Raw genomic sequence first — 25,590 nt, 5'->3', positions numbered from 1 at the left:
TTATAAAAGCTGCTTTCATTTATTAAAACTTTTTTAAATACAATTTCTCTAATACTATCCGAAATTACGGTTTGCTGCACTGATAAAAGGGCTAGTTTTTTGGCAATTTCTAGATGCGACTTTGTAGCTACATCTAATACGCTACTCAGTGGATTAAAATACGAAATCATTAATTTGATTTTGTATTTCTGGGCTTTAGGTGCCTATGAAGATATAATATGAGTACAGCACATTAAAATTTCATAGGTTAAGGTAGGACGCGAGTTACAGGAGGGTTACAGTTGACGTAGTCCTCCTTTTTAAGAGTTGGTTGGAAATCCAGGAATTCAACATCGGTATCGCTCTCCTGCCACCTGCACTTTATCCAACGAGCTGTCTCACTCTTGTAAGAACCTAAATTCAAGCCAATTTTGAAACTAATCCCGAAAAATGCCTGAGATAATTTGTGGGTAATATTTCATAGCTTCTCTTCATCGTTGAGGGTTTTCAAGTGCCTAAGTGCTCTGAGATCGATCAGTGTATCGGAAGAACTCTTGGTCGTGGGCACGAAGGAAATGGCTCGGCGTGCCCTTTCCCCGTTGCGGAGGTTTGGACTCATATCCTGCAATAGATAAAATTCTGATCTTTTACTTGATTCAATTTGTTGACCGGCAAGATATGTCCAAACTTGCATTTTAGCTATAGAAAAATCAGTTATCCAATCTACACTAATTACTTTTTTTTGTCTCCCATTTGAGAATTACTCCTTACTTAAATTACGCACTCTGATAATTCCCAGCTGATTTCTACATTGATAGACCAGACAATTAGCTGATAAAGAAAGCACTGTCTTTTCTTAATTAAACAACTTTTTTCATTGCAGTAGCTACTATAAGTACCTATGTGCATTTAAAGGCGGTATTGCACCTGCTGCTAATTTCAGTCACAACAAGCATCTTCTTCGTTACTTTATTGAAGTTAAGTGAAGTTAGCAGCACACAAAAACACTGACTTACTCTAAGCTGTACGTGAAGAGCATGCGCATTGTGCTCTGTCTTTGAGATCTTCTCCTGTGCTGCACGTAACTCTGCGTCTAGTCTCTGTTTCTCCTCTTCTAACTCTTTCAGTCTTCTTTCAGCTTCTAAAAACAGAAAATGATTATTATACCAGATACCTATTAGATTTTGATGCAGTAGTGAGCAGAGAGTCCCGGATTTGATACTCGGCACACATTTGGATTTTTTTTTAATTCCTTCTGATATGATCTTTGGACGTGCTTTGGACGTGCCTATATACAGTCGTACTAGCAAAGACGTGCCGCCAAGCATTTAGCGTTTCGGCATAATGCTTAGTAGAAACCGATAGAGTTTAATAAAAACTGGCATATCCCTTCCAGGTAAGCCCACTTGGCTATGAAATATTGGCTAATGAAAATGAACCGACGAATCAAATATTTGTGGAAGTCCAAAGTTATGATGAATTCTGTTTTAGGGCAGATATACGAAAGATGAATCGAATTCTTTACCTCTGAACTGCGCTTCTTTTTCAGCTTGGAGCATTTCGAATTGTTTCCGTTTCAGTCTTTCTTCTTCTAACATCTTGTTCTGTTCTTCTTGCAATCTTTCTAACTCTTCACGCCTTTCCCATTCTTCTGCTAATACTCTGGAATGACAAATAACCAAAATTACTTTAAAGTGTCCTTTATTCCCGATTTTATTGTACTTCTACAGACTTCTATGAGTCATCAAGGGTCAACAAGACTATGAATATGAAAACAACTGCTGGTTCCGAATACTGTTCTACTGTTCCGATTTCTTACTGATGGATCTGTTCTAAAAAAGGAACGACCAGCAACAAATTCTTAGGTGGTTATACTATTTCAAAAAACAAAATATCTTTTTCATAACCTTATGCTATTTATTTTCTACACAATAAGTAGGTATTTCTTATTACTACATTTATATGTAATTTTGTATTTTTAGATTTAATATCTAAAAATACTATACTTACTAAAATTTTACATATTATATTTTTAAAACTTAATATTATTCAACTTAGTATACCTAGCTTGTAGTGCTCTCACAATTTCTTCGTCTCGTTTCGCTTGTGTCTCTTCCTGGAGCAATCTTTCTAATTCAGTTTGCGCTGTTTTCAACTCTTCTAATTTCTTGTTATCTTGTTGTGCTAGTTCTGCTAATTCCTGAAAATATATATGGGTGTAAAATTTATCTTCATGAATATTTGAAAAAAAAACCTGAGTTGCAGAGCATTCAAGATTCTTGGCCGTATCATGTACCTAGGCACAAAAGAGCTCGAAAGCACGTCATTCTCCAAAAAATTATGCAAGATATGCTTGTGCTTTACTAGAATCATAAGCAATCAACGAAGCAAGGACCTTGGTTAAAATGCGCTTAATAAATGTACCTAGTAAAACTGGAGAGAAAATTGTCTGGAAGGAAATTCTATATCGAAAATAGAAACGAGGAAGCAAATCGATTTGAAAGGGATGTACCTGAGCTTGCGCCTCAGCCGCAAGTCTGGCTCGTACTTCATGTTGCAGCCTCGCACGTGCGTCCCTAACTTCTTGTTCTCGCCTAGCCCCTGCGCCTCGTCTGCCGGCTCGCGCTCTTCTTTGGTAGCCTTCCGCACCGCCTGATACTGCTGCTGCTTGACGTAGGGCTGACAGCCATTGGAGACGACTCCTGATAGAAGACCTTTTATTATAGACTAAGTTCTGGTTTGAACTCCATAGTCTGTGGCGATAGAATCCTGGATACAAATTCAAGTTTCTGAAAACGTTAGTGTGATTGGAGAGACTGGGAACGTATGGGGTTCCATTGCCCGTTTTGCTATACAATTTTTACTGACTGACTTTGGTATACAATTTGAACTTCCTGCATATACCTATCTACGATTAACTGGAATAATTTGTGCAGTCAGTAAAATCGTACTTTCTGCCTAACTTGATCTATTACTATATTTCTGTTTCTAGGGTTCCGTATTTTCTTTGCGATCGTCCATCATTCATGCCATATTTCGGTTAAATCAGTCTTATTTTTCTTAATACTAAGTATTTTTATTTTTTCATTCCCCCATAAATAACTATGAAAATGCCAATAAAGACTTGTACTTACTTGTGGTCTTGAGTCCCAAACTCGAAGGTCCTTTCAGGGGTAATAACTTGGAACCGTTGTATTTTACCCTCGCCTGGTGCTGCTTCTACAGAACAGTATTCGTCTATAGTAATCCGTCCACATTGTTCCTTTTGCGAGGAGCTCTTGTAATAAGTTAGGGCGCACGGTTGAAGAACACACCAATACTCTCGCATGGTTGGCAGTAGGTAGCCGCGCTTGAAGAGATATCCCTGAAAGAAGATAAAGTGAAATGAAATATGTTTATTTCATGTTAGACAACTTGGGTATTGTAGCGGGCACTGACAAGTCAGCATTTTGAGGCTACGTCGTGCGAGGTGTGGCGCGACTCGCCAGTTGCCCTAAGACCACCGTACCAGATTGTAGCTTCGATTCGAAATAATAATTTGAATTGTGTAGAATTATAATTATATTTATTAGTGTTCGCTTCCTTTGATTTCTTCCTGCCCTGGTAGAGAACACGGCGCTATCCTTCCCCTAGTACAGTTGACAAACTACAAGAAACTATAAGAGCCATTACGGACGGTTGATAGTTGCCCGGCAACTCAGTGGACAGAATCTGTAATTTATATGGAAGTTGCCGTACCTACGCGCACGGAGTTGCGGCGTCTCTGCAAGATTCTTTAAGATATTACCATCGAATGTACCTAACTGAGCCTATCGAGTCGTTGAGCAGTCGCTAATAAGCAATATCAGTGGATGATGATGAGACCTTTTAATTCCTCTGACGAACTTTGCCATGTTTCAGACTATATTGATGGTTTCCACCTTGCCAATTCATTCGATAGTTTGCTGTTTTTACGAATGCCGCTTTACGGCGATTACGCACTGCACTTCCGTCATCCGAGTTCTATCAGTCGAGAATCGAGATTACTAGCGATTATCTACGACATAATAATATTATGTCATAAGTTCCCATACAAAACAAAAAGGAACGTATTTTCACGGATTCGGATCGGATGCAGTGCGTAAAACTAAAGTGGGGAACTAAACTTGCATACCTTTTTAATAATATCCTCAATGAAAACATCGTATAGTTCATCCACGGCTTCTATCAATGCTTCAGTGTGTAATTGCTGGTCACCACAGTACTTAGCCTCGAGCACTGCAAGAAATGCTGCCCACTTGAAGTGTCCGATTGAGGAGCCCAACGCTTCCCAGTCAGCGGTGTCCCAGCGGAGACCCAGACAGAGGACCAGTTGCTCTGCGACTAATCCTGCCTCTGATGGCTGGAGTACGACCTGGAAGTAAAGTTCATACTCAAAAACACTGAACTACAAATATCAGGGGGCTTTCTGGTGATATTACCAACAGCTGCCCTGCACCGACTTCGCTCGGAAAAATCCTTTTATAGTGGGGGCGGGACTAAATTACAGTACGCGACAGAAAGTAATGTACATCGGCCATTAGAATGACATTTCGGCTTTGTAGAGCGTTGTCTGTGTCACTAATACCTATATAACGTTTTGTTGGTCTCAACGACAGAGACAATGCTCTACAAATCTACTATCTCCTTTTAAAGGTCGATGTACCGTACACAGATAACCTACATGCAAAATATTAAGTTTGTAGCCCCAGAGGTCTTACCTTTAGGCAATGGAAAGTTTAGTGGAGCAATCAACCTTAGGAAAATCTTTAGGTACATACTTAGTACCTACTTATTAAGATTAAAGTTCTGAAATAAATTATTACAGGACAATGACCGTTTAGACTGATACGTCTTGTTCTCGTGTGTTCGCATCTGGTTTACACATGGGCCATGGAAAAAATATCGCGTCAAAAACGTCTTTGTTTTTGTTAATCGTATCTCTCGCTCTAATAGGTTTGGCAGTGTCCTGCCAGCATGAAAATAGCAGTTTTCATCAAACCCATACCCTGTCTGTCTGTCTGTCTGTCAAGAAACCTACAGGGTACTTCCCGTTGACCTAGAATCATGAAATTTGGCAGGTAGGTGGGTCTTCTAGCTGGCTTTAGGGGGAAAATCTGAAAACTGTGAATTTGTGGTCACATCACACAAAAATTTTTTTTATTGTGGTCATGAACTAATAATTAGTATTTTCAATTATCAAAGTAAGGTAACTATATCAAGTGGGGTATCATATGAAAGGGACCTGTACCTGTAGATTCTAAAACAGATTTTTATTTATTTTTATGAATCATAGTTTTTGATTTATCGTGCAAAATGTCGAAAAAATACGACTGCACTACGGAACCCTCGGTGCGCGAGCCTGACTCGCACTTGGCCGGTTTTGTTGACCAGAAAACGCCATATAAGTATTTCAGGGTGCTTGGGTTTTGACGGTAGAGTGATAACTATAGCCACAGCCAAAGCCTCCTACCAGACAAACTACATCCTCAAATTATTTATGACTAGCTTTTGTTGTTTGTTATGTTCGCGACTTCGTCCGCGTGGACTACGCACATTTCAGACCCCTATTCTATCCCCTTAGGGGTTCAATAATAAAAAATACTTTCTTTGCGGATATTTACGTCATAGCTATCTGCATGCCGAATTTCAACCCGATCCGTCTGAGCTCGATCCGTTGGAGCTGTTCCGCGGTCTTAGATCAGTCAGTCAGTCAGTCAGCTTTACCTTTTATTTAGATAGAGATTTTCTTACCATATAATGGTTAGTGTCGTCAGCGTCTTGCACCAGGTCGGCGAGTAGGCAGAATATTCGGAACAACTTGAACACAGAGTCGTCGCTGAAGATCGGCTTGTCTCTCAGAAGCAGATTCTTTTTACACACAAACCAGCAAACCTGGAACATTTTATATCAAATTCAAAGTCAAATCATTTAAATCAGAGCCTCAATAGCTCAACCGGTAAAAAACCGAAAGGTCGACCGACGGTTCAAACCCCGTCCGTTGCACAATTGTCGTACCTACTCCTAGCACAAGCCTGACGCTTAGTTGGAGAGAAATGGGGAATATTAGTCATTTAACATGGCTAATATTCTTTAAAAAAAAAAAAAAGCGGATTTTGCATGAGTAGATTGCGTAGTGACGATAGGTAGATAAGGGAAAATACCTCACTGATCTTCTTCTCGTACTCTCTCGCAACCGGCAGGTTCAGGGTTTTGGGCAGCGCGCTGAACACCTCGTGCTGCAGGTAGTAGCGGAATTCGTCGAAGGTCAGCTCTTGGGAAGAGCGGTAGTGGTCCAGGCCCTTCTCCACGCCGTATAGGTCCAGCAGAGTGCCGATGTTGGCTGTTAACACCTGGAGATAAAAATAATTACTATCGTAGGTAGGTACCTAAACTAAAATGAAAACGTTCCCACGGGATTAAAAAAAATCCAAATTCACGCAGACGAAGTCGCGGGCATCATCTAATATTTACATAAAAAGACTACCTAGGAAAACAAGAAATCTGTTCAACATAATATTATACGGTCTATTATAAATGCGAAAGTGTGTTTGTTTGTTGGTTTGCCCTTCAATCATGCCGCAACCAAAGAGTATATTATAATCACTACGCAACGAGCAACGTATTGATCTGATTTTTTACATGAATAATAATAGTTGTAGAACCTAGAGAGTGACATACTCGTAGGTTACTTTTATCTCAGAAAATCAAAGAGGTCCTACGGGATTTTTGAAAATCTAAATCCACGCGAATGAAGCCTCGGGCATCAGTTAGTATCATATAACTGTACCTCTAATGAGACGTTGTTGTTCGAGAGTATGCGTCAGTTAGTTTTCTTACACCAGGATACGGGCGATGCGCCACAATACATGACAGCAAACAAAAGGACTACAAGCCATTTAAGCTAATGAGTCGTAAGCTAACAACGCCGGTTGACAGCTTAAATACTGTCGTCCACTGCAAAAGACGCAGAAAGCTATACTCAGGCTATTAGAGGCTAGAGGAGTTGGCGAATAAACTGTTTAATTGCTAAAATAAAATTTTACAGGCGAAGCAAAAAAACTGAATGAAAACTGCTGATACATTACTGTAATTATACCGTTTTGATCGAAATCATGAACTGGGGATATTCAAACACCTAAGAACATTATGGGCACGGACACGGCTTACTAATCGGCATTTATTTGGAAGTAGTACCTACCTAATATCTAATAGTAAATAGTCTAATAGCCTATAATTTGCTCTGGATTACATTCCTAAATAAAAACAGGCGCATCATAAAGGTACCTATCATGTTACAGACTCGTCAGCTCATCTTTAAGTATTCAAACATACAAGGAAATATAATAATCCATAGTAATATATTACCAATATATGAAAAACCGACCAAGACTCGCGCTCCGAGGGTTCCGTACACGGGTATTTTGTTCGACATTTTGCACGATAAATAAAAAACTATTATGCATAATAGTTATTTTATAAAATAAGACCTACGGCCTATATCTGCTAAATTTCATGATTCTTAGGTCAACGGAAAGTACCCTATAGGTTTCTTGACAGACACGACATACAGTCAACGAAGTGATCCTATAAGGGTTCCTTTTTCCTTTTGAGGTACGGAACCCTAAAAATGAATCTCTGTGCAAAATTTCAACTTTCTAGGTCAAAGGATTTAAGCTGGGCGTTGATGATTTAAAACTAGATTTCTAGTTTCTATTCATGACAGTCGTTCGACTCGTGGCGTTATATGGTGCTAACTTAATCACAACAAACACTGATGTGATATATACCCAGCCACGAGAAAAATATCACAAAAGGTAAAAATAATATACTTAATATCTTAACTTTCAAGGCATTCATGATTCGACCTCTCAATATGACGCAGTCTAACGGATATTTATAGGGCGCGAACAGAATAATATGGATTCTGAGTAGTTTTGTTTCGCCACATGATTTGTGACTCATTCGATGATAACTATGATGCACTTGCATTTAGATATTAAAGTACTAAACGCTAAACCATGATAGCCTAGTGGTTAAGACGTCCGCCTCGGGAGGTCGGGAATTCGATCCCAGACACGCACCTCTAACTTTTCGGAGTTATGTGCGTTTTAAGCAATTAAATATCACTTGCTTTAACGGTGAAGGAAAACGTCGTGAGGAAACCTGCACCCCTGCGCCCTGAGAGTTCTCCATAATGTTCTCAAAAGTGCCAGACACATAGTGTCGTGGCAACCCCTTGCCAGACACTCTTAAACTTTTAAACATAAGGGTGTCTGGCAGGGGGTTGCCATGATACTGAGTGTCTGATAATGCATGACGTGAATTCTAATACTATTCTGAAGAAGATAAAAAATGTATTCTTTGACGTAAGATTTTTTAACATCTTTATTCCTGTTATCTCCCAAAGCCACCATGATCCAAACAAACGTTCCTCCCAGTGTTGGGGACAATACGCAGAGAAATTTTCAGCTTTTATAAAATAACGAAGGTCTGGCACGCGCTGGCTCTTAGTCCATAACACCACAGGTTTGCAGATGATTAGGTATGTAACACGCGTCATGCGATCGTGTTGTTACGTCAAAGGGGCTCTACTGTCTAAGTATGGTTGAGACAAAGTACATTTTATCATTAGATGTGGTGTTTATTATATTAGGTTTAACTAAACCACAAAATTCCAAATCCTATGTACTTACTTCATAAATTAAGTATCTTAAATACGAAAGTGTATTTATTTGTTTCTTGCATTGTTCTTCAATTATTTTAAACTTTTATTCTATAAACGTTTCATAAAATTGAGGAAATGGTTCCTTAGACCAATTTTCTCTCACTATCTCTGATAATTTAATTTTCCGCCTAACTCTTTGGTCGCTTTTAAAATAAAAATATATTGTATATTGTTATGTCGGTCTTAAGGATGCAATTGCAAATTCCCTTTGTAGGTCCAATTTTGAGAAAGAGGTACCTCTTTAGGTGCCGCCGAGTTTTACTCGACTGAGTACTGGGCAGCGTTTGGGAAGCTTCGAGATGTCTTTTCGTCCAAAATTCCTCAGTGATAGTCGCGGACTAAAGTATAATTGTTTGTATATTAGAAACCTAGGCGGGGCTAGGTGCGGCTAATAGGTTGTTTACTGTCGCCTTTAAAACCTCCGAGTTCGTTAGACTTAGGGGTAATTTCCTTGCCTTGCCCTCAGCTCAGCGCATTTAGGATTTTTATGCGTTGTGAAGTTGAACATAATATAATATAATAATATTATGGTAACTTTAAGCGATGGTAGTCTAGTCGGTCTCCTCGTGGGTCAGGGGTTCGATTCCATGCACGCACTTCTAACTTTTCGGAGTTATGTGTGCGGCAATTAAAATAAGTAATATCGCTTGTTTTAATGGTGAAGGAACACATCGTGATAAAACCCGCGTGTCTGAGCCTTCTTCACAATGTTCTAAAACAGAATGACCAGGTCCTATCATGGCTCATTGTGCGTAAGAACAGGCAAATAGAGGAGGAAATTTAAAAAAAAAACCGTAAATCCGGTAGCTGTGTTTTACACCGACGAAGTCACGGTTAAAAGCTAATATTAAAAAGATATAGAGATTATTACAAATAAAACTTAAAATAATACAATAAAACTTAAAGCTAGCCTTATCTAATTACTATACAAATCATGCCCGCGTGGAATTGTGCCAAGAATACTAGCTGCATTTCCGCGCTGGACAGCCAAAAAATGAGCCGGCCCCTCAGTCACCAGATGAGGCTATTAATCCCGGTGAAATGCCTCGTAACTTTTTTAGCACTAAGACTCCATGGCCCCAGGGTCTCCACGGCAAACGGAACAAAAATGTAACTCTCAATAAGAGAGTTGCGCCGCTCTAAAACTGTTATTTTTATTAAGTTATTATTAAGTTATAAAGTTTCAGCAACGCGTCCGGAAGAAATATCTAGAAAAAATCATTCTCGGAAAATTCAAGGCAAAGTGCGAACTTAAAACATTCTGATTGTTTTTCAAGTACAGCACCGGATGTCAAGTTATTTAATGGCTGTTTAATGTAAACGGTTGAAAATAATTTACATACAGGCGTCAAGATTATGCAGAAAACGTGTCTAGGTACCTACCTACCTACCAATACGTGGTTATACTTAGTAAGACAGTCTATTCCAGGTGCCATCTAAGGACATAAATATTTAATTGGTTTACTACATAACAGTTAGCTGTATCTACTTTAGATCTTTATAAGAAAATTGCGGATTTTAAATTTAGGTGAACGTATTTTATAAATATTTTAATTTATAAAATAAATCCAGGTCTAAAATTTTCCGTATTTTATACATGTCTTCGTATGACGGGACTTACTTAGTAGAGCTAGTTATAAGAAGAAGATGCGTCCAGTCCAGGCCATAATATTATAAAACATATTAAAGTCCGTGTAGTTATTTCACGTGGACGCAAACACTAGATAAAGTAGGTAACCTGTGGTAGCCTATAGTGGTGAGGAGTTGGGACGTCGCGGTCGTCGTTTCGGCCTACCTGCCTAAACTACAGATCGAAATGACAACGAATTCAGCCCTTTGAACACCTCTTTGAAAACATTATGTAGAACTCTCGGGCATGCATGTTTTCTTAGACCTTACGATGTTTTCCTTCACCATATTTAACTGTTTAAAACGCTATGACTCTGAAAGGCTAGAGATACGTGCCCAGGATTGAACCTAGAGCTCTTACATTTCTGATTTTATCACTTAGAGAAATTCCAAGCATAGCTCTCTGCATCGCCCGCTGAGTAACTTTGAGCACAGAATATATTATAATAGGTAGTATACTAACGTACTTTGAGCTTTCTTATGAGGTTAATAGTTAGAGAGTCGACCATGTCTTGGATCCATATTGTCATCTATGGTAACACGCACTGTTCAAATACTTTGGTCTTCAAGCACAGTATTATTAGTTCAACTTTCAAGCACTGGAATTTTGGACAAAATTCCACTGATGATCGCAATGTGATAATTCCAGTGTTAATAAGAAGGCTGTTTGAGTAGCTTCTAAAGTTCCAACAATGCCTCCTTGATGATTGGGCATAATTCAGCCCAATTAACAAGATAGTACGGGTATTTGGGCCAGTTGCCAGAAGGTCTATTCATTACAACAAACCGGATGTCAAAAAAATTCAATTAGCGTACTGGGCGTGAATATGGCGTGAACTCATTGAGTCAGAACCATTATCTCTTTTGGTTTTGTCTTTTAAATGCACTTAATAATTAAACTTGTAAGTGAAGTTAACTTTTTTTAATAATGTATGATGAAAATGAAAATGAGAGTCTATTTTTAAAACATATGTCGCTTTACAGTGACGCAGAGTAAATACTGATAGCATGAAAATTGTGATCAACCTTATAGAATAGGTAGGTAAACCAAGTCCAAACCAGGATACATATAGGTCGCTATGCGTATGCAAATTCCGATATGTGAAAAATCACAATTTTTCAGGACTGTAGGACTTATTACTAATTTTTTTATACATTAATTTATTGCTTTTCTTTTAGCCTAAAAATAATATCTCTTGAACTAGTATACTAGCTAAAGAACTGGTTTTTGCATGCACACGCGCCTTTTAAAACTGACAAAATGGCATCAAAAACCTCTAATAATCTGAAAAAATCACACAGCGGATTTTGCATCGACACAGTGACGTAAAAATACCTAGAGATCGTTCAAACAAAGCGAGCCAAACCACGTGTAAAAGCTACCTAGTAATAAACGTCAAGATTATAGACTCGACCGTTTGGGACAGAGGTGATTTGGGAGGTTGGGCTCTTGTTATTAACTGGACAGTGACGTCATCAGCTGTTTTCCTTGACCTGTTGACCTATGAAAATATTGTCGCCGGCAAAAAGTAGGTACAAAGAGTAAGTATCTCTTTCATCCTAAAACTCCTCAGTGCCCATTGGACCCAAGACAATAATATGGTCGCTTACACCAATACACAGATAAACTCAGTGGTCGCTTACTATGGGCCTCATAACACAGCTCAGTCGAGACACTCAGCGGGCGATGGAAAGCTATGCTAAGAGTCTCTCTACGTGATCAAATCAGAAACGAGAAGATCCGTAGGAGAACCTCTATAGTTCAACGGGTTGTAAAGCTGAAGACGTGGCAATGGGCAGGACACATAGCTCGAAAACCGATAGGCGTTGGGGTCCCAAAGTGCCAAGAACAGGGCGTGTGTTACAGCACCTACCGAATCATGATTGTTTTATTATATCAAGCTGAAAATTTGAACTGCCAAGTGCTACATAATATGACTAAAGGCACAGTTTTACGATCTAGGCTTACCTACCTAAAATAGAAAAGATAAGAAATGATTGGTTGAGTTTACATTACAAATTAGGTATTTGTGCGTAGATTAAACACTTCGATAATAGGTTTTTAATCGAATTGTAATGACAAATTTAATTTCATTGTTATTATTGATGAGTGATACTGATGACAAATAAACTGGTGCGTAAGTCTGAAATATTTTAAGAGCCTTTGTTAGGGATTCCAATAATAAATTATGGTCTTAACTCATTTATTAGCAAGCACCATTAGATGATGATGACCGGGGGTTGATATCTAGGGCGAGACACCCTCTAAAAACGAAATAAACCCGATTTTATTAACAAAGAGGTTCAATATAAAAGTATCAATGCAAGGCATAAAATTGCACATTATCTGCGTCGTGTATTCCGCCAGTCGGGCGCCTAAGAAGGTCATAGCAAGGCGGAAGCACCCCTCACCTAAGTACCTACCTACTAGAAATTTTAGGAAGTTTTTATTCAGTAGTAATTAAATATCAAGGAAAACATCGTGAGGAAACCTGCATGCCTGAGAGTTATCCATAATGTTCTCAAAGGTGTTTGAAGTCTACCAATCCGCACATGGCCAGCGTGGTAGACTATGGCCAAAACCCTTCTCACTCTGAGAGGAGACCCGTGCTCTGTAGTGAGCAGGCAATGGGTTTATCATGAGGATGATGATGAGTGACTGCTTGTAAAGGTTGTGACTTTACTGCGATGTAGGTATACAAGACGCCCGCGACTTCTCCGTATGGATTTTGGTTTTTCAGAATCCCGAGAAAATCCTTTGGTTTTCCGGGATTAAAAGTGGCCTTTGTTAGCAGTCCATCCCCGCGATATCTATCTATGTAGCAAATGAAGTCAAAATCGGTTAAACGGATGTGCCGTGAAAAGCTAGCAGACAGAATGACAGACAGACAGCTACACTTTCACATTTATAATATGTATTAGTATGGAAGTACGGATTAGTATGGATTTTATGACTATTCCTAAGGGATCCTTTTGATGATTTTTACTACTGTAAGGATTTTGGGAAATCCAGCAAGCTGGAAAATATGAGAAAAACTAAACAGTACCTATCTATAAAGTGGTCTCACGAATTTACTTGTAGCTATCTAGATAGTTATATTCAGAGAACACCTATGGGTCCTTATTCGTAACGGATAGGTATATATCCTATTTAAAAACATCTGTTCTGTTTGGTGGCCATTTCAAATACAGAAGGAATTAGGTAGGTAGGTAATGTTCGCATTAAGTACCTACTTCCGTCTGAAAAAGATCTGAATTACTCTCAAGCGATTGTAATTTTTTTTGTATGAAAGATAACTGCTTGAGGGGAGAGATATAATTTTATCGGAAGAAGTGATCTTTACACCCACTGCAGTAAGTCTGACCTCTATCCCACAGCTGGAAATAGGTCTCTTGTAGAGATTTCCACGTTTTTCGCATGTATCCAGAATCCTTTGATATTATCATTTTTTTTATTTATTTTTCCGTTTTACAACTTTTTTATATTCATTATAGGCAAACACTTGACTACAATCACACCTGATGGAAAGTGATGATGCCTATTCACTCTTGTTTTAAAGATTGGGTTGTAATTGGTAGGAAACACATAATCGTGGAAGAGTATTCCAAACCTTAGCCCCGCGTAGGTATGAGGAATGATGACGCAAAACGTTTCGTGCGTGTAGATGGAAACTCGCCCGACGTCTTGCTGTTCGGTGGTAAAATGGTGAAGGGGGGACAAGATCGAAAAGTTCCTGAGCACACTCTCCTATAAAAGACCGACCTCACAACTGCAGTAGTAGCAAAGGTAATCAAATTACCCGAATTACTACTGGTAGTAGGTACTTAGGATTGGTAGTACGACAGGCAATAAACGGTAGTCACACCTATATAGAGGCTCTAAGACTAACAATTCGCTATCCGGTTCAGGGGAATGAAAAAACTGATAGAAATTAGAATGAAATAACGTGAGCCAATTACGCTGAATAAGCGTCAAATGCTCGTCTAACAAATGGCTAGAAAAAGGCCTGAGTCACTGTTTGAACAATGGCTGAAACATCAAACAATGGTGTAGATTGCGCTTTCTGGTATGACGCTTGACGGGGCTTGTTTACATACCAAATATTTTCCGGTTAACTCAAGAATATAATATAAGAAAATATCTATACTTAATATTATAAAGAGGTAAATTTTGTAAGTATGTTTGCAGGAAGTAATCTCTGGAACTACTGAACTGATTTTGAAAATTCTTTCACCAGTAGAAAGCTACATTATTCCTGAATGACATAGACTATATATTTTTATTTAAAAAAAAATTAGAGATCCCTATGAAAATTGTATTAATCTACCCGTTCGAAGCTGGGGCGGGTCGCTAGTGAGTTTTTTCTGTTCCCAGCTTATACGAGTTACCTGAGATAACAACTGTTTTTTAAAGGAAAAAAGGAACCCTTATAGGAGCACTTCGTTTTCTGTCAAAGACATTCGGTCTTCTATTCAGGGCGTCTGGGATTCAATCATGGGTAAACTGACACACCTTATTTACCTTACACACCAACTTTAAGTAATTTTGTGCTCTAAGCAATGAAATATCACTTGCTTTAACGATGAAGGAAAACACCGTGAAGAAACCTTCATGCCTGAGAGTTCATTACAAAGTTTTCAAAGAATCCGCACTGGACCAGCATGGTGGACGATGCCCTAAATCATTCTCATTCTTAGAGAAGAACCGTGCTAAGTGGTGGGCTGGCGATGGGTTGAGTTGAGATGAGTCAGAGATATCTACTAAGAATCTACGAACTATTTACATAATATGATTTTGCGAGCATATTATGGAAATGGAAATGATCTAAGATGATAAAATAACTTGTTTGTTATTTGAATGAGAATCCAATCCAATCCAATCCATCAGCCTGTTTGCGTCCACTGCTGGACATAGGCCTTTCCAAGAGCGCGCCACCAAACACGGTCCTCCGCCTTCCTCATCCAACCGCTCCCCACCACCTTCTTCAGGTCATCGGTCCAGCGGGCGGGGGGTCGTCCTACACTGCGCTTACCGGTACGTGGTCTCCTCTCCAGAACACGTCTGCCCCATCGGCCATCGGTTCTGCGACAGACATGGCCTGCCCATTGCCACTTCAGCGCGCTAATCCTTTGAGCTATGTCGGTCGCTTTTGTTCTTCTGCGAATTTCCTCGTTCCGGATTTTAAGAATGAGAATGAATACACAAAACTACCTATAATCGAGCTTTTTTATTTTAGTAGAAATAAATAGTAAGAAAACCAAAACGGTAGATAGATTAAGTTTGAAAGGAAATATATTTCTTTGACTTAACTCTACCCATACTTAACTCTAACTTAAGCTCTCCTACTAAAGCTCTATTGTGGTAGGTAGGTAATCCGTTAGTCACCAACATAAATGTCAGCCTACTAGGTATATTTTCGCGAGGCTATGTCATTTTGCGACCATGAAATAATATAGAAAGTACCTACCTATACCTATGTACGTTATATTATTTTACTTAAAAATTAATAACAAACCTTAAGTTTGGACTTGTGCACGACCTGATTGTTTTGCAATGAATCAAATGCGTGCCAAATACAGTTCGTCACATTTTTCAGTAAGGCTGTCATTTTAAAAACCTTTGCCACTCTTTTCAGTTCATATTAAAAAGTGTATTTTTAAGGCCACAACACACGTCAGTCACTCACGCGTTCGATTTTCAAACTAGCTGACTGGCTGATATGAAAGGAAGTGGGTGAACTTGTGCAGCCTAACGTGAGATAAAGGCGTGTACAGTGTGTATACGTCTCTTTTTTTTGTAATGTTTTTTTCGTACGTGTCAATGCTCTTTTTAGTTATTGTCTGTAATCAGTTATCACTATGATAGTAAGTATTAAACACAGACGACGCCTATCCTAGAAGTCTCCGAGTTATAATTCATTTATTAATACACGAGATCCAGTTACTTAATTTAAACTATTAAAGTGGTTTATAAGATGTCATACATTCCATTGAATTTAATTAACTTTCTAGATTGGTAGGCAAAAATTGTTTGCTAAGTAGGAATCAGTTGTGAAAATCGACAAAACACACCAGTTACTTCCTTCCTTCCTAGGACCCTATTACTAAACCTCTTTTGTCCGTCGATCTGTCTGTCAGCGGGCTGTATCTCGTGAACCGTAATAGGTAGAGAGTAGAAATTTTCACACTGGTCTTGAACACAAAATTTTAATTTTCTTTGCCATGTAACCACAAATTCACGGATTTCAGATTATTGCTACCTGCCAAATTTCATGATTCACCCGATAGGTTTCGATTCCCCTTGTCTTGACAGACACGCAGACAGTCAGACAGGCAGACGTGACGCAGTGTTTCTATAAGGGTTCATTTTTCTTTTTAAGGTAGGTGCGGAACTCTAAAAACAAAGTTAAAGGATTGTAAAAGACACCAATACTTGGTTCTCGTGACTCAATCGATGTATAAGGAGAAAACATCCGAGGACGCAATGCTAGCAGTTAGGGTTACCATCTGATAATAAACTAAAACAGGACATTCTAAATCTTGAAGCTGCCATGCTCATTAAGTCGCTTGAAGCAGTCATGACTCATAACTAGATCCCGTTATTTTGTAGCAATATACTCTTATAATTTAAGAACAACTTAAAAATTAAGTAGGTACATATTTAAGAACATCTTGAAATTTATTTAAGTACTAGTACACGTTGATACCATGGATATATTATTATTTGCCCGAAAAAAGCCTAAGCAACTATAGTCTATAACAGCATCATAAAATCGATTTACCACTCTATGCTCATGTACTCCTTTGCTTCGTATTTTGACGGATCCTTATGAATAAGAACCATATTAGTGCAAAAGCGTAAGTATAAAAAAATATAAAAAGCTTTATTTCAGGGGAACTCTCATACGAAATGGGGGGCTTTGATTTGGAGATTAAATTCGACGCTCTATTACTATTATGTCAAAAACGGTTATTATTTGAAACTGAAATGAAATGAAGTGAAATGTGTATACTGAAATGTGTATACACTAGTTATATGGTTGACTATTAAGTGTAAGGCTTAACGAGCTTTCTACAGGTATCCTAGGAACTCCAGAATAGATAGGAGCCTTACACTCAACAGTTTGATGAGTAATATTATAACGAAGGTTGTTTGGACACGAGCCATTACCCGCTGCCGCTGGAACGACTAGTGACCTTTTACATAATACAATAAAAGATAACTTTGTATAAATACCTATAAGACGGTATACCTATCTTATATAAGTTACTAGGTCAGACGGCACACCCAAACTGTACCTGACCTAGCTATAAGTATAGCTAGTAGATTATAGGTTCACTAGCTTATATGCCCGCGACCGCGTTGACTACTCAACTGTCTACCCCCTATTTTACCTCCCTATTCAATTTTCAAAAATCCCTTCTTAGCGGATGTCTACGTCATAATAACTATCTGCATGCAAAATTTCAGTCCGATCCGTCCAGTTCGAGCTGTGCGTTGGCAGATCAGTCAGTCAGTCCTTTTCCTTTTATATCACTCGACTGCCTCGTTAGTCTATTGACTAGCGTATTCGGTTTCGGATAATCATACAGATATGAGGTCAAGAGTTCAAATCGCGGGTCGGGCCAAGAAAGTTAAGGATTTTCTGCCAGGAAATGCAGCAGCCCGGAGTCGAGACATTGGCGATGACCCCCCCGTGCCTCGGAAAGCCGTCTCTGCCTGATCTCTCTCCGGTCGTGTTGGATTGCCATCTCATTGAACTATAGGTAACGATCAAGTTTACCGTCAAGTTTGCGGCGGACTTGAAGCGGCAACAAGTCGACTAGTCAAGCTATTTATGTACACCGTCAAGTTTACTGGACGCCGCGCCGCGCCGCTTCAAGTCCGTTGAAAACTTGACAGTAAACTTGATCGTGTATGGTCAGCGTGGGAGTGAAGGAATAGAGTGCCCCCTTGTTTGCACACAATCTCTTGCGTAGATGATAGTCTCCGGTCAGAGGCGGATCAAATGTCGAGAGCGCCCTATAGGCAATTAGCACGTCCCTCTAACAGCCATATTAAACTTTTTACTAACTAACTTCGAAAGAACGAGGAATCGTCTCATTGCCTAGCTGGTAGTTGGTGATTAGGTATATTATTTATGTGAACGAGTGAAGAACATCACATCATGACAATTTGGTATATTAAAGAAGAGGCAGTTTCGGTTACTACAAGATAATATTAGTAGGTATAATTAGGTAGGCCTTGTAATGGGGTTTTACATGATCGCGCGCGCCCCTTCGTAACCTCGTGCCCCTAGGCACGTGCCTAGTTTGCCTTAATGATAATCTGCCTCTGTCTCCGGTGCGGTTGACCAGCGTGGGTGAAATTCAGCTGAACTAACGCTCCTTCTGGATATCTCTTGTAGTCGCCTTTGCCTTTTGCCCCCGATACAGATAAGTAGGTAGGTACCCAATGATATTAGAAGAAAATCTTCTAATATCATTGTAGGTACCTACCTACTACTAGTATACCTATAAGCATCTAGGGATATCATGGAGCTCCATCATCATTTCAATGCTTAAAACGCTTACGAAAAATAAGAGGTGCGTGCCCGGGATCGAACACCGGACCTCTCGAATTTAAGACCGACGACATCACATCGCCCCGGCGTCGCTCGGCTAGAATTTCAGAAAATTCTTCCTTAGTGTCCAGATAGGTACGTTACGTAGTGACGTACGTTAGAGAGTACCTATACGGTCTACGTGCAAAATCTTAAGTTAATAGACCCAGCTTGAAGCTGTCGCTACGTCAGTCGGACAGTTTATCCTATTGTTATTAATATACCTTTTAATAATATGACTTAATATACCTATTATTCCTAACGAATATATAATATCCTTGATGCGTCACTGATCAGTCCATATAGGTACCTACTCGCTCGCTCATCATTGCTATCACAACCTCATTATATTTTGGTTCTCGTACCGATTCATTTGTCGTTATTAACTCAAGTAACAATTAAATAAAACAAGTCCACATATAGGTACCTAATTGAAGTTCTAAGTAAAAAACAATTATGTTATTGAGTGCACCAAATCCAATTTACCTAATATCAATAATGATATTATTTTGTGTTAATATTTCACAAGTTGTGACATCTCGCCAGAAGATTGAAGTGCCAAAGTGTAGTGAATTGTTTCCTAGCAAGGGCGCTATAGTGTTCAGTGATGATTTGGAACGTTTGAGAAACATACAAGTTTGTAAATTAGAAGATACTGAAGACATTCCGGTATTAGGTAACAGAAACGGCTTCACGATTTCTTCGAGCGGAAAATGTCCGGTTGGCTACAAAAAAAGTTTGGGTTATTGTTTTAAAAGAAAGCAAAAAAGAATGAAAAAATAAAGGAAATTTTATTGAGTTCCAAGTTTGGTATCTTTTTACGGTTACCTAGTAAAACAGGGGAGGCAAGGCAAGGCAAGAGGGAAAGGCAAGGTCAGCCATTATATTCAAACTGTTAAATGTTAATCCTGAATTTCTGAGTATACGGGGCGGTTCCCGCCGTGGGATTAAAGAACCTATGGCGGTATGGTACCCATAAAGGGTGTAACCAAACGCTAGCAAAAACTTAGCGTTATTGTTATACTACTCAAACTCAATCCAATACCAATACCTAACCATTTGCATCATTTTGTAGTTTTAGTGATTTAGTATTTTACAAATCCGCAATGTATAGCGTGCATAACTCGGGTCCATGCCCAGCCTACGACGCGGCATTGACTCCGAGTGGCCTACTTACGCAACTTTCGTTGACCTCTAGCGTCAGTCAGATGTTTTATTTGAAATATTATATCGTAAACTTTTAGAAAATAATAGGATTTTTAATATTTTTTTCGCGTTATTTTTGTGGTATCATATCGGTAATCACTATAGTACTATCACCTGTCTTCGTTTTTGCCAGCGTTCTGGTTACACCCTGTATAGTAATGCCCACTGGTCCATGCGGACGAAGATCGCAGGTATCATTTTGGTAGTCTAATAAATATATTGTAATATATAAGTTTTTGAACTTTCTTATCTTTTACTCGTCTACCTATTTAATAGGTACTAAGCATAGAGTTCGTCTTATGCCACAAAAATAATTTGGCGTAGAGATAACAATAATAATATGATGAATCATCAATTCATCTTATTATTACTACTTATTGATGACTAGCTGATGCCCGCGAGTTCGTACGCGTGGATTTAGGTTTTTTTAAATCCTGTGGGAACTCTCAAATTTTCCGGGGTAAAAAGTAGCCTATGTCCTTCCCCGGGTTGCAAGCTACACCTCTGTACCAAATTTCGTCAAAATCGGTTGAACGGTTGAGCCGTGAAAAGCTAGCAGACTGACAGACAGACACACTTTCGCATTTATAATATTAGTATGGATAAGTACCAGATATATACCTATAGGTAGTTGAAAGGAACGCGGTTTGAATCATTGCACCTTTTACGAAGCCAATTTACTAAACACCGGTTCAGGAACCATCTCGAGGCACGTCCATATTTGTACAGGTCAGACATGCAAATGACCGCTTCTATCGGAAGTCGCTGAAGGTTCCCGCGCCATATTTGTGAAATGGCGGCCGAATGCTTTCAATTTAAAATTGCCGAGGTTCTTCCAATATTAGGTAGGTATAGTACGCGACAGGCGAAGATGGCAATGGGCACACTCACAAGTCAGCCGCGCTATCCCCCACTGTGGGGGTGCGCGCGGGGCGTCTCCACGATTGGCATCTCGACCTGTCGCGTACTTATAAGTAGGTGCCTATAACTGCCCATTATTATAAATGCGAGTATGTTTGTTTGTCCTTCAATCACGCCGCAACGGATTGATCAAGTAACAAGTTAGCATTTTTCGAAGACAAAATGTATGACGGTCTATGGAACAAAATGGGCTCTTGTCATCGATATAAATGACACAATATGGTCATGCGAAAAAAAAATTCAAGGCTTAGAAACCAAATAAATCAGCGCCACCTCTTGTATACTAATGTACGAACCGTTTGAAATCCAGACGTCACTGAGGTTGCATTGGTGCTAAAGCAGCAATGAGTCGGTGCCATTTTGTTTGGTCAATAACCCTGTCCATACGAAGTAATATATAAGTCAATGACTCTTATTATATTTCGTTCCATTATACTTTAGAGTGCCATACATTGTAGGTTGGTAACTCAAAATGGTTAACGCCCACTGAGAATTTTATCTCTGTCACTTGTATGGGATTACAGAGAGATCGCTATATTAACTTTTCTCCGCGGATAGAGTATACTGTATACCAGAGGTTTAACTACACTGGTGCGTCAGACGCATGCGTTAACTACCCAGACGTATGACTGTGCGCATGTCTCATACCTACATGTAGTACATCTAAACCCTGTGGTGTACGCAGTAACGCACGCACGAACTCTTTTCTTCGTTTGTGACGCACACGCAACACTTTAATGTAAATACCGGCCAAGTGCGAGTCAGACTCGCGCATTGAGAGTTCCGTACTACAATCGTATTTTATCAATATTTTGCAAGATAAATTAAAAACTATTACCTACGCCTAAAAATAAATAAAAATCTGTTTTAGAATGTACAGGTAAAGCCCTTTCATATGATACCACTTGGTACAGCAATCTTACTTTGAAAGTCGAAAATAGCAATAATTGTTCATTACCACATATTTTTTTTCTTGTGATGTAACCACAAATTCACGGTTTTCAGATTTTTCCCCTTATGTCTGCTATAAGACCTACTAACCTGCCAAATTTTGTGATTCTAGGTCCCCAGGAACTAACTACCCTGTAGGTTTTTGACAGACAGACAGACAACAAAGTGATCCTATAAGGGTTCCGGTTTTCCTTTTGAGGTACGGAACCCTAAAAATAGACGCATGCGTTATTGGATGCATTCCTTCGGCACCTTACATGACGCATACCTCTACGCAAGTTTAAAGCGCGTCAGTGTATAGCTTAGGCTAATTGGGAATTGGGATTGCGGGTTAAGGGCGGTTTCAGACTAGCGTTTTATACGCGCGTATGAGCTCGTTTTTGGAAGCGCATGTAGGCGCGCCTTTTGGCACACGCTCAACTCGTACGAGCGTTGACGCGCTTTTAAGCTCCTATAAGCGCAAGAGACCACCACCCGCCGGGCCACCGGTTCGAGCGTACACGCCGAAATATGCCCGTATACGCGCGTCCGGTTTTTTGAAGCGCGTATGTAGCGCGCGTGTAAGCGCGTATGCTGACACGACCGTATACGCGCAAAAAAATACGCTAATCTGAAACCGCCCTAAGTAATGAAATGAAAACCGAATGTCTTTGGTAAGTTTATTGATCCATCAAATACATCTAAACATATAGATAAAATGGCAAAACTGACAATATACCGAATACACGTTTGACGTACGGTGGTTTATAAGCTTACCTACAATGTTTATGAAATACATATTAATTTCATTTATGTAGAGAAGTAGACACTTAACTACACCTATATTTTATTACTTCTTATTACTTCAACAGCTTGCCTTTAAATTTTCCAAGTATCCCAAAAATAAATTAAGTAGGTACTACTTTATTAATTCTTATTGTATCGCCTCAAACACATTTTTAATTTTTATCAAACGTCAATATGCTCGCTTTAGTAAGGGAGCCAGTATGAATAAATCGATAATTTAAAATTGTTAACAAAATTAAAACTAACAGTGTGAATTTTACAAATTTTGGAAGATTATCTATTTAATCATTCCTAAGAAATAATTTATTTTTGACATAGGCATCATCCCAATTGTGGGTCAGTGGACCCGTGTCCACTTTTTTGTGCCAGTCTAGCGCTAGCAGACCACTGTCGACTATAGAGCGCTCTCTGTAGAGGAAAGCTTCGTTAGCGCGATTGTGGATCTATGGGGGAAGGTTGAGGACTCTATGGCGACATCTAAGGCTGAAATCTACTTGACTTTACTCAGGCTTGTTTCAGTTAAAACGAGACAGATTTTCGTCAGCGATATAACGCTAAATCGTTTTAATTAAAACTAAGTCTGAACAAAGTCAAAGTTCGCTATATATAAGATCTCAGACTAAGACTTCACGGAGCGGTGTTCACCCGCGTCCGCGGTGGTTGCTGGTCCGCAACACTCGTACAAACTCGAAGTAGATGGAAATGTAGATAGCAACACGACGCGATTTTTCCCCGCGGAGCGCGCGGTTGATTGCGGGTCCCGCTGCACCAGCGGGCAACTCGTAGAATCGTGCGGGTCATTATAGTATACAAATAAAAAATTTTTACAAAAAAAATAAAAACCGACTTCGTTACATAAACACTAAAAATTGAAAAATAATTTAATTTATTACCGAATATATTATGTATACAAGAGTTAATATAGTTCCATAATAATACTTTTTGGTGCCGGTGCCAATTAGCTTTAGCTGCGCGAATCGTCTAGACTTCATATTTTTATGGGACTCCACAATGGCACCTCATTGGCACCGACCCCAAAAAATATTATTATGGAACTATATTAACTCTTGTATACATAATATATTCGGTAATAAATTAAATTATTTTTCAATTTTTAGTGTTTATGTAACGAAGTCGGTTTTTATTTTTTTTGTAAAAATTTTTTATTTCACAATTTTTAGTGGCCCCATGGAATTATGCTACGCCTGGTTAAAAATCTACTGTTTACTAAGCTATTACACTGATCGCGAGCAATTTACTCTTATCCGTTGAGGAGTTCCAGTATCTATCTTCGAAGATGTTCATCAGATCTTCACCAAATTGAAATGGGACCAACTTTGAAGTATACCCTTTCAAACAAAAAAAGAATTTTCAAAATCGGTCCAGGCGTTTTTGAGTAATCGGGGAACATACATAAAAAATAAAAAAAAAAAAAAAAAAAAAAAAAAAAAAAAGATTCCGACGAATTGAGAACCTCCTCCTTTTTTTGAAGTCGGTTAATTAAAAAGGTATATGAAACACCAAACAAGTGCGAGTCAGGCTCGCGCAATAAGAGTTCCGTACTATAGTCGTATTTTTTCGACATTTTGCAGGATAATTCAACAACTATGATACAGAAAAATAAAAAAAAACTGTTTTAGAATGCACAGGTGAAGACCTTTCATATGATACCCCACTTGATATAGTTATCTTACTTAGAAAATTGAAAATACTAATTAGTAAATACTAGTGTATTAGTAATATTAAATACTAGTGTGATGCAACCCTAAATTCACGGTTTTCAGATTTTTCCCCAAATGTCAGCTATAAGATCTACCTACCTGCCAAATTTCATGATTCTAGGTCAACGGGAAGTACCCTGTAGGTTTCTTGACAGACAGACGGGCAGACAGACGGACAGACAGACAGACAACAAAGTGATCCTATAAGGGTTCCGTTTTTCCTTTTGAGGTTCGGAACCCTAAAAACGTTAAACAATCCTCACTTAATATTCGAGGGAGCTAAAATAATAACTATGTTCCAGTATCCAGCCGTTAAATGTCAGAACTAAAAGTTATATTATACTCTTCACTTGCTTTTTGTGGATGGCATTCATTTTTAGTTTGGTTAATTCAGTTGAATAGTTTTGTGTATAACCGAATTTAATGACTTAAAATGGAATGTTACATACTAAAATATTTTAATGCTTACACCTACTTAAATTATGAATTTGCTGCATGTTGAAAAGGCAAGAATTTTGCTCGCTAATCAAGCCGATAGGTATGTGTTTTTTTTTAACTGGGACAGTAAATCATTTAATTTTTGACCAACCTTCTTTCTTCCCGATTTTTCCTTTCGATGCAACCCTTTTTGTAAAACTGAGCAATATATTTTTAAAAAAATTTAGTCAATTTCATTAATTTTTAATGAAAAACTCACGATTGACCAAATTTAATAATTATGCCAAAATTGTTATCACAAAAATGACCTGAAAATGCGCATTATCTCCTATGGTTTTGGATTTCTCCATACTGTCCTAGTTTAAAAAAACATATATAGACCACGCTTAGTGAAGAATTTATTAAAGGTGCTTTATACCGTAAAAACAATTCATCAGATATTTCAATTATTGCTTCATATAAATTTTGAATCGGATTAAACGCTTAAAACAATCTGTTAAGAAGCTTTTCCTAAGACTATTATTATACCTACGGTTTATTACCGACTAATAAGTATTATCTAAGATTTATAAGAAGATTCAAAAAAGACCTACTTACTTACATTAAAATA

General features: G+C 38.6%; 1 protein-coding gene across 1 annotated transcript; it reads right to left on the bottom strand.

Annotated features, from left to right (window-relative positions):
* Position 1: 1 nt before the first annotated feature.
* Positions 2-16,090, bottom strand: LOC117988796 (differentially expressed in FDCP 6-like). Its single transcript, XM_034975998.2, has 10 exons — positions 15,871-16,090; positions 6,162-6,350; positions 5,752-5,892; positions 4,133-4,372; positions 3,114-3,343; positions 2,492-2,681; positions 2,043-2,179; positions 1,505-1,641; positions 996-1,120; positions 2-601 (listed from the first exon to the last, which is right to left on the bottom strand). Exons 1-10 carry the CDS (start codon positions 15,961-15,963, stop codon positions 458-460), a joined length of 1,626 nt encoding a protein of 541 aa, XP_034831889.1. The 5' UTR covers positions 15,964-16,090; the 3' UTR covers positions 2-457.
* Positions 16,091-25,590: the final 9,500 nt, after the last annotated feature.

The sequence above is a fragment of the Maniola hyperantus genome, chromosome 15 (assembly GCF_902806685.2).
Source record: "Maniola hyperantus chromosome 15, iAphHyp1.2, whole genome shotgun sequence".
NCBI lineage: Eukaryota > Metazoa > Arthropoda > Insecta > Lepidoptera > Nymphalidae > Maniola > Maniola hyperantus.
This window is presented reverse-complemented; position numbering and strand designations above follow the sequence as displayed.

What these genes read in the sequence shown, in the direction of transcription:
- LOC117988796 (XM_034975998.2), bottom strand. Translation starts at nt 15,963, where the DNA reads ATGACAGCCTTACTGAAAAATGTGACGAACTGTATTTGGCACGCATTT. An exon ending in ACGAGAAGAAGATCAGTGAG is followed by an intron (nt 5,893 to 6,161) that starts GTATTTTCCCTT and finishes AAAATGTTCCAG; the next exon opens with GTTTGCTGGTTTGTGTGTAA. An exon ending in AAAAGAAGCGCAGTTCAGAG is followed by an intron (nt 1,121 to 1,504) that starts GTAAAGAATTCG and finishes TTCTGTTTTTAG; the next exon opens with AAGCTGAAAGAAGACTGAAA.